Source organism: Colletes gigas, unplaced genomic scaffold (genome assembly GCF_013123115.1).
Source record: "Colletes gigas isolate AHSC1104 unplaced genomic scaffold, ASM1312311v1 Colletes_gigas_Sc00023, whole genome shotgun sequence".
Classification (NCBI taxonomy): Eukaryota; Metazoa; Arthropoda; class Insecta; order Hymenoptera; family Colletidae; genus Colletes; species Colletes gigas.
Genome location: NW_025106652.1, coordinates 624,546 through 634,675, shown reverse-complemented (window position 1 = coordinate 634,675; position 10,130 = coordinate 624,546). Strand labels below are relative to the sequence as shown.

The following is a 10,130-nucleotide window of genomic DNA, read 5'->3' as shown; positions in this document are numbered from 1 at the left end:
GTCCGAGTTTACGTAGCAGAAGAATATACAGGGTGTTCGGCCACCTCTAGCAAAAATTTTAATGAGCGATAGTAGAGGCCAAAATAAGACGAAAATCAAGAATACTAATTTGTTGATGGAAGCTTTGTTAAAAAGTTATTAACAATTAAATTCAAAAATTTCAAATCGTTCTGGAAAAATTATTTTCGGTTGCGGGGGGTCAACTACAATCATTTTTGGTGAGTACACATACCTCCGAAATCCTATCTACTTTCGAGAAAAAAAATCGAGTAGGTGCTGAAATTTTTCGGCGAAAAAAAATTTTTCAAATCGTTCTAAAAAAATTATTTTCGGTTGCGGGGATCAATTACAATCATTTTTTATCATTACACATACCTCCAAAATCGTACGCACTTTCGAGAAAAAAATTCCTTACTGAAAATCCAATTAGGTGTCTAAATTTTTCAACGGAGAAAAAAAATTGCAAATCGTTGTGTATAGCCATAAAACAGCTGTCAAACACGCGCGGCCACTCGTCGCGTCCTAATCCGGAGTCCCGTTTTTTCTTCGATAAATTAACGTAGCCTTCGACTTGGGGAGAAAACCTCGGGCACCCTCGTTCTGGGGGTGACCTGGAAGTCTTCCTCCACCACGTTCAGGTATGAGGAAAGAGTTTTCCTCCCAAACGGGGTGTGAAAATGGGTCCTCCTTCCCTTAGTCGATGACCAATCGGTCGAGCTAAAAGTTAATACCAAATTCGGTTGACACCCCCAAAATCGCGTATCGGAGGAAGAAACGGGCTCCGGAAACATCGACTATGCAAAAATATGGGCACGAGGAAAAAATCTTTCGCCTATGACCATATTTGGTTACAAGACGGGGCTTTATGGCCCTGCCTGGGCCTTTCAGAACTGGAGGTAGCAATCGTCGCGCTGTGAAATTTTCCGTTCGATCGCGAAAGAATACCAATTTGTTGATGGAGGCTTTGTTAAAAAGTTATTAACGTTTAAAGTTCCTGTATCTTTGTATCTCGATGATGGTTTTGGAACGAAATTGACATGAAACTTTCGTGCTCTCGTGTCTTGGCACGATCTCTTTTGATGGTTACCGACATCGTGCCGATCGACTCGTCGGCATGCCGGTCGGCTTTTCAAGCCATGCTATCCAAGACGATGCAGTGTTTGGCTTTGCCGAGAAGTACTTAGGGTGCCGATCGGCCGTGCTCGATGACAGATGCGGACGCAGTGTAGACGCAATTCTCGGCTTTTGCCGATCGGCCGTGCCGAACGGCAAAAGCCGACCCAGTGGGGACGCGGCTTAACTTTCTCAAACGTTATGTTCCAGATGATTCCGACAATTCTGCTGCTATTCCTTCTAATTCCTAATACCACCTCCGAGACACTATACACTAATACACCCCTCATCGACACGAGTGGAATTTTTTATAGGAAGTTAGGAGAAGCGAAAATCTCGAACACCGAACTACATCTCATAACATATGTCAATATGACTTATCTATCTCAAGCGAAAGCTCTCTTAGATTCCCATTTTGTTAAATCGCGAGAAATTTGTAAATTATTATTAAAAGAAGTCGTAGTAACGAAACAACAAAAGTCTCATTGTGAGCAAACCCTACAGTCTGTTCAAAACGAATTGCGAAATATAGATGACAAAGAAAAAATACTTAATGGATTAATAGGACACGATGTAAAGCAACGTAAACGACGTGGATTAATTAATGGAGCGTCTTATATTTTAAATTGGCTAATTGGCACCCCGGACGCTGACGATGCCCAATATTACTCCAATAGCATAAAAGCCTTATTAAATGAGAACAGGCAAACTCAAACCCTATTAAAATCTCAGATACAGATAGTTTCGAGCACTATAAAAAATTTTAATAACTCAATTCAGTCTTTAAAACTTACAGAAGACACCTTGAACAGCAACATGAAAGTGATTAATAAATATATGACAGAAACAGATAACCATATTATAAACCTCGCGTTAGAAGCAACCATCATGGAACAAGTTGCCACCTTACTTTCTCTATGCATTCAAGTCTCAGATCATTTTGATAAAAACATAGAATCCATTAACTTAGGAAATCACAACATAATTTCCCCATTCTTAATAACTCCAAAGGATCTTTGCGAGGAACTGACTAATTACAAAGGTGAATTTGAGCTAATAATCACACCGACCTACAAGAATTTACCTAAGATATACAAATTAATGAAACTCCACAGCATTACGATAAACGAACTCGTAGTATTTGTTATAAAATTACCACTCGTAAAAAGAACAAATTTTGATCTATACAACCTGATTCCATTACCCATTCAACATCAAAACATCTCTATCTTCTCGTTCATCACTCCTCAAACCCCGTACCTACTCCTTTCCCAGCAAAAATCCAACTTTGCCGTCCTGTCGAATTTGAAAAGCTGCGTTGAATATCTGGAAGGGAAGTACGTGTGCAGCAACGTAAACTCAGCTAGAACCACAGAAGAGTCCACTTGCGAAGTCTTGCTGCTGTCACCGCATGTAAAGCAAATACCACAGGACTGCTCAATAAAAACAATAAGTGCCGAAATGGAGATATGGAACTACATTGGAAGCAACCAGTGGCTGTATATCCTGCACAAGCCGACTACACTCACAATCATCTGTGGTGAGAACAACAACGATCACATGGAAGACATTGTTCTAAAAAAAACTGGCATGATACAACTACACAGTGGTTGCAAGGGGTATACCATGCTATATTCGTTGGAACCCACAAATTACGTAAATAAAAACATCAGTCATTACGTTCCTCGAATCAACTTAACCGAAGACGATTGTTGTATTCTAGCAAAAAGCTATTTACACCATAAAACTGCATCATCCCTGAAACCTATAAAACTCACAAATATCGATCTAAACGAATTAAAGTTCAACAGCAAAAAACTCAATGATCTCGACGGACTACTAACCCATCGTCTGAAGGAGCCATTTATCGTTACCCATACAAATTGGTACACGATAACCCTAGGAGTAGTAGCCGCCATTCTAATTCTCATCCTTTGTGGAAACTGTTGTCGTTGGTTTGGCTGTTGGAACCTGCTCAAGCGCCTCTGCTGCTTCACCAGAAGCCCCAGAACAGGGGAAATCGTGCCACCAATAATTAAAAATTTTGTTCACTGTAACTTCGATTCAAGCAGTCATAGTGAACACAGGGACCATTCTAACGACATGGTCCTGTTTGAAAGGCGCGGAGGGGAACAACGTTCCTCGGAACAAACAACATCTACTAGCGTCACCGAGGAGAAGACCATGGACCAGCAACAACCCAGAGCCAACCCATACAACCTACGATCCAAGAATGGACCACGAACGCGAAAAAGTTCAACTCCTTTGTAAACCTTTCATCAAATTACTTTAGTATATTTATATATGTAATATCATATTAGACTAACACATCTATGTAATATCATATTAGATTAACACGTTTATTCCTTACCATCAAACTAGTTTAGTATATTTATATATGTAATACCACATTATATCGTAGAGGTAAATCATCTATCATTATAATATTTAAATTAAGCTTACATATATGTATAAAATTTCGTATACAATATTTAATTGTAAGTTACAATACTCACCGGCCAAACTAAGAATGCTAGATCGCCAAAATCCTCATCCAAACATTATATATAATTATATATAATCTTTGGACTAAAAGGAGGGAGGTGTTGTATGACTAACTCATAAGCCAACATAGATACCGCACTAGAATCATCCTTGCACAAACATCCCAGTCATAGGTTCCAAACTCCAGCCTTTCTAGCCTCCTGTACCCGCTTACTTATCCTGTACCCGGTTACTCATTCCGTACGCCACCATTGTCACCCTCAAATATACAGGGTGTTCGGCCACCTCTTGCAAAAATTTTAATGAGCGATAGTAGAGGCCAAAATAAGACGAAAATCAAGAATACTAATTAGTTGATGGAGGCTTCGTTGCAAAGTTATTAACATTTAAAGTTCCGCCTGTAGAATGACAATCCGCTAAACAGCTGGTTCGCGCGGACGGTTGCGGCAGGCGAGTGCTAGTGGTTCTCACGCAGCATGAAAAATTCTGATTACCGACATTATCGACAGCCTTAGATTTTTGTCCACTTATGGGAATGCGAACACCTTACGTTGAATAAGATTCAACCTGTCTTATGAAAATCCAGAAGGGCATATCAAAACTCGTCCGACGAGATTTTCACAGAGAAAGGGTGAATGCCAGTTCCAATACACAATGTTGTGAACAAAAATCACCCACATGCGATTATACACGCCCCACGATTGTCCACAGTGTCCACAAGTATCCACAAATAATCCTTTCAGGCACTAACCACTATGCAATTAAATAAACACGTACCGCGATTATGTTATTCGTGAATGTCTACGTGTACGTGTATCACGATTCTTCCGAGTTACTTACGAATAAAACTGTTATTAATTTTTCAAATACACTTCAATTTAAAAATGTAAACAGGAATTTAATAAGTATTCGCTGATTGTTTATATCACTGTATTTCTTACATGCTACTTAATACATAACTGAAATGTGTCGCGTGAACTAGCTTGACTGATACTGTTTTACGACTGACTAGCTGGCCGAACACGTGCCGATGCTGCCCTTTGTCTCCGCTGTGTGTGAGAGAGATAAGCGAGGCGAGTGACGTAGAATCGGGGCCTGTTCGGCATATGTTTCTCTGAACCTCGTCGATCGATGGCACAGTCAGCTGCTAGTATTGTTACATTCTTCGCCGTGAACGTAAATCGATGCGAAAATTTCATTTATCCTGCGATTCCTTTTTACATTTTTAAATTGAAGTGTATTTGAAAAATTAATAACAGTTTTATTCGTAAGTAACTCGGAAGAATCGTGATACACGTACACGTAGACATTCACGAATAACATAATCGCGGTACGTGTTTATTTAATTGCATAGTGGTTAGTGCCTGAAAGGATTATTTGTGGATACTTGTGGACACTGTGGACAATCGTGGGGCGTGTATAATCGCATGTGGGTGATTTTTGTTCACAACATTGTGTATTGGAACTGGCATTCACCCTTTCTCTGTGAAAATCTCGTCGGACGAGTTTTGATATGCCCTTCTGGATTTTCATAAGACAGGTTGAATCTTATTCAACGTAAGGTGTTCGCATTCCCATAAGTGGACAAAAATCTAAGGCTGTCGATAATGTCGGTAAGCAGAATTTTTCATGCTGCGTGAGAACCACTAGCACTCGCCTGCCGCAACCGTCCGCGCGAACCAGCTGTTTAGCGGATTGTCATTCTACAGGCGGAACTTTAAATGTTAATAACTTTGCAACGAAGCCTCCATCAACTAATTAGTATTCTTGATTTTCGTCTTATTTTGGCCTCTACTATCGCTCATTAAAATTTTTGCTAGAGGTGGCCGAACACCCTGTATAAACGACGCACATTTTTGGACTCAGGTCAGATCTCTGTAGTTTGTACTAACGTGCGGAACTTGCCGTAACGATCGAATAAAACCACCAGTCTCTCTAGTAAAGTGTTGTTCTTAATCCCGCAACCCGGGATCCAACAATAAACAAAACAGTAGAATTAATAATTGCAGAAATTAATTAATAATGATTTTCCTCGATTGTTTTGAAATAACCGTATCAATTGGTTATGACGAACTAAATAGAACTAACTAGAAACAACGGAAAAGTAATCCCGTTTGCCAGTTTAATACAAAGTATGGGTTGTATCTTAAATTTTAAAAGCACATAGTCGAATATTTTTAAAGGTACAAAACATAGCGTTTCATTGTAGAACAGTAACATAAGTTAGCAGGTAATGTCATAAAACTGTTTTTCCCAGCTATATCCCTTTTTACCTGAAGTATAAGGTAAAAAGTACGAGCTACAAGGTACGACTATCCGAAAATCGTTCACATTTTATCAATGTAAATGAAGCGGCCTTTCTATCAGAGTTAAGTACAAAATTTTGTTATTTCTGTGAAAACAGAACTTTCATTAGATGTAGGTGGTGCTTGAAATTGTTATGTTTTCACTGTTTTTACGAAAAGTACCATCCAGATTCATGTACTTCGTACATTGAAAATAACATATGTTAAATGTAATTGGTTAAATTCAACTTTAAAAAAAAAATATTCGAAGGTCAGACAAAAATATAATGTCACATTTAGTGTACGATTAAAATATGATTGAAAAAATAAAAAAAAAGGCTTTCTTTTGGCAGGGTTTGAACCTGCAGAGCAGAAGACGTTCGGAACTTGCAGGCAAAGACCTCATCACTCACGCCACACTGATTAGTGGTAAACACAGTTCTATTTCTGAAAATAAGTACCTGTAATAACTTTAATAATACTCAAAGTAAAACCTAACCCAAAACCTGGTACCATTCCAACTTTTCCTTGTTAGAAACGAGTTTTCAATTTGTCTTAGCGAAAGTCGCAATCACATTTTGCACATTATTCTAAAACATTTGTGATATTCGTTTTCAATGCGATTTAAGTAAGCATGTAATGTATAAGATTTCATTTAATGTTTTCTTTTCTAGAGAAGATAGAGAAAAAGTTTATATAATTTTTTTTATATAAAATTTAATTCGTCCTAAGATTTATATGAAACATTTAAAAGATTTTTTATACATTATGCCTATACATATATCGGAACAACTATGAAACAAGAGGTATAATCTGTAAGGAGTGAATGTGTGTGGCTAGGAGAACCGTTATCGTTTGCGTCGATAGGAGTGTTTAGTCTAAGCTAGAGTAGGTATCGAGTGAGGTGTTTAGGTTTAAGCTGAAATACGTTTTAGAGACTGCGTCTCGAACGTGCGTTTTGTTTAGATCATTATTATAAGATAGGAATAAGGAAGGGTCGACTTTGACTGCAGGAACGTCACTCTCTATCGAACGTTAGTCGAGAGCAATCACAGTTTTACGTTTATGATCTTTTACGTTTACGTTTTATGTCTTTCTTTTATGTTCTTTATGTTAAATAGTTAGTAAATATTAAATAATATAATTACATCGTTACGTTTAGTGTTTACGTATCTGAATCCGTCCACACGCCTTTGAAATGAGAACATAAAACTTAAATGTAAAGTTTCATTTAAATTCATTCAGCTATTTATATTCAATCGTATTAATAATATACATATGTGTGCTCATACATGGGAATAAAAAAAAATTTCTTTTTTTTTCAATAATTAAAATATGATCAGGAGGTCTTAAAACATGTATTTCCGTAAAATAAATTTTACAAAATTTTTTTTTCATTATGGGTACTTTGCTTATGTGCGCCTACATAGGTCGGAAAGTAAAAATGCCTGGGCAGTCGAGAATCTCGGCTCGAGAATCCAAATCGTATGCCGTTGACGGGAGGTCGGATTTCAGTTGTTTAGAGCGAGAAGGCAAATGTGAACCTTTTTCTCTCGACTCCCACGAGGCGATCCGAAATTACTTCGGGCAGCTTCGGAGAATCGAGAAAGAGGGCATGCGTCAGTTTGCCTTTGTCGACTTTCCGAAACTCCACGAGCTCACGTACGCGTATCTGGCATGTGTGCGTGTGCACCCGGCGGTGCTTTTCTGGCATCTCTGTCAGTATACCCCTGGTCCTGATCGTCTTTTGGTTTTCCTTCGCGCCGGGTGCAAAAGTTCTCAGCGCGTGCCGTGGAACACTCTCGGTCCTTCGAGGATCGAGAATATTCCGCGACACGTGCAGTCGATCGATATTGCACCCAGTCCGAATCAGTTGCACACGGCACCGTTTCTAGTGGGCCTCAACAGGGACGAACGCCTAGAACAATGAGAGGATTTTCGAAGAGAAGCAGAATGGTTTTCAATCTCGACCGAGTTTTATCTAAAAGTGGTACACTGAGTTAACTCCAACAAATAAATTTTGCAAAAGTATTCTTGAACGGATCGAGTAGTTTGATTTTGCGCGCCTCGCCTGCCGAGCGGTTCAGCGCTCCACGGGCACCAACCCACCTCCTTTTTTCCCTTAACCGCGAACTCAGGACGCAACAGTTGTGACTTATACTTAGTGATTTAAAGTTTTTAGTCTGTTTTATTCAACCAGTTATCCAGATATTCTGTTATGTATTGTGAATCACACATAAGTATTTCCACCAGTGTACCAGAGGGGAGGGGTAATTTCCGGTGGACGAGGGGACAAACAAATTGAATGTACAAAGTTTAACTCAGAAATTAATAGAAATTAGTTTTGCAACACTGGTCCAAAGATTTTATTGTTTTGAAACGTGTATAAAACAATAATAAGATGGAAGATTCCAAAGTATTGCACGTAGAAATATGTCAAAAAGCCACCAGGTATTATCGGTTCTTTGTTAACGAAAATTTGCATTTTTAGTTTTACAATGAATAATTTATCTTTACATCTTACTGAAAATATTTGTCAAATTCTTCTTATATAATTCTAAAAATCGTGTTAATCAACATGTTTTTTAAATATTGCTTACACAATGTTTTACTTTCAGTTTGTTGACTACTAGGCACATAGAGGAGATGGTACATGAAGAGATAAAAAAATTGGAGGATGTTCAATTAGAAACTATTATGTATGGATACAATTTCCCATATCCTGTAAAAGATCATGTTAATTCAATAGTATATTCTCCCAGACATTGGCCGGTAATATATTAAAAACAAATGAATTTTGATAGAATATTTTATTGGAATAAATTTTATTCTTAAAGGGAGGTTACATGAAAGTACAAGAAGCCAGTTTAAGATTTCATGTATATAAATTAACCAAAGAGGATGCAGCTACAGAAGTGATGGAAAATGATAGTGAAAATTTGCCAGTATCTTCTCATTGGATTTTGCCTTCAAGAGAATTTCATCTTCTGTGGGAAAATCTTTATTTTGATTCTAACATAAAAGAAGATGTTAGTTGAAACTGTTTTATCTATTTCAATTTATAATAATTTTTGTAATCTATACAAAAATTTTTTTCAGTTGTTATGCTACGTGACAACATCAGTGTTATTTTCACGGCGCAATGTTGATCCTAACATTATAAGCTGTAATAAAGTAGTGTTATTACACGGACCTCCAGGTACTGGTAAAACTAGCCTGTGCAAAGCTATTGCACAAAAAATAGCTATTCGTGGGATGGGATTTACTCACGTCGAATTTGTTGAAATAAACAGTCACAGTCTATTTTCAAAGTGGTTTTCAGAGGTGATTTACTACTTCTGTATCAAGTAAATTATTTTAACAAATCCGAGATTAAACTTTGACTATTTTCAGAGTGGAAAATTAGTCATGAAATTATTTTCCGAAATGAAGCGTCTTCTCGAAAATTCTGAAGTATTAGTTTGCATTCTGATCGATGAAATAGAATCGTTAGCACATGCTCGTAAGTCGTGTAGTAATGGAGTAGAACCCACTGACTCTATAAGAGTAGTGAATGCCTTACTAACACAACTGGATATAATAAAACGATACCCGAATGTTTTAATTCTGACTACTAGTAATTTATCAGAAGCCATTGATTTAGCGTTTGTCGATAGAGCAGACATAATACAGTATATTGGCCATCCCACTCATCAAGCTATATACAAAATTTATGCTTCTTGCATTAAAGAGTTGATGAGGGTAAATACATATATTTTCTTATGTGTGTTTTATTAATTGCATTACTTACACATTAATATTTCAGGTATCTCTGCTACAGTCCCAAGATATTTTTGATTTTTCTTACTTAGAAAAATTAGGCTTTGAAGAAAACACTCAAACAAAGGACAGCCTTCAATTAATGAAACTCAGTCAGAAAAGTTTCAGGCTTAGCGGACGAATTTTAAGGAAAATACCATTTTTAGCTTATGCAATGACTTTGCTCGCGAAATCGCATACATTGAGTCTACTTTTAGAATCCATGCATCTAGTTGTTGTAAAACAAGAAGAAAAGATGATGTCGCGCAAACATTGAGATATTTGTTATAAAAGTTAAATTCTGTTAATATGTACCATGTGTGTCTATAAAATATAAGTACATTAATTTTTTTTATGTCAAAATAAAATATCGTTAATAAAATATTGTAAATGAAAATAACTTATAGTCCGCATTAGGCTATTAAAATA

General features: G+C 37.2%; 1 protein-coding gene across 1 annotated transcript; it reads left to right on the top strand.

Moving 5' to 3' along the window:
• The first annotated feature begins 8,177 nt into the window (after positions 1–8,177).
• Positions 8,178–10,010, top strand: LOC122401265 (pachytene checkpoint protein 2 homolog). Its single transcript, XM_043403294.1, has 6 exons — positions 8,178–8,354; positions 8,522–8,675; positions 8,741–8,932; positions 9,003–9,227; positions 9,297–9,644; positions 9,709–10,010. The coding sequence occupies exons 1-6, from the start codon at positions 8,305–8,307 to the stop codon at positions 9,976–9,978; spliced, it is 1,239 nt and encodes a 412-aa protein (XP_043259229.1). The 5' UTR covers positions 8,178–8,304; the 3' UTR covers positions 9,979–10,010.
• Positions 10,011–10,130: the final 120 nt, after the last annotated feature.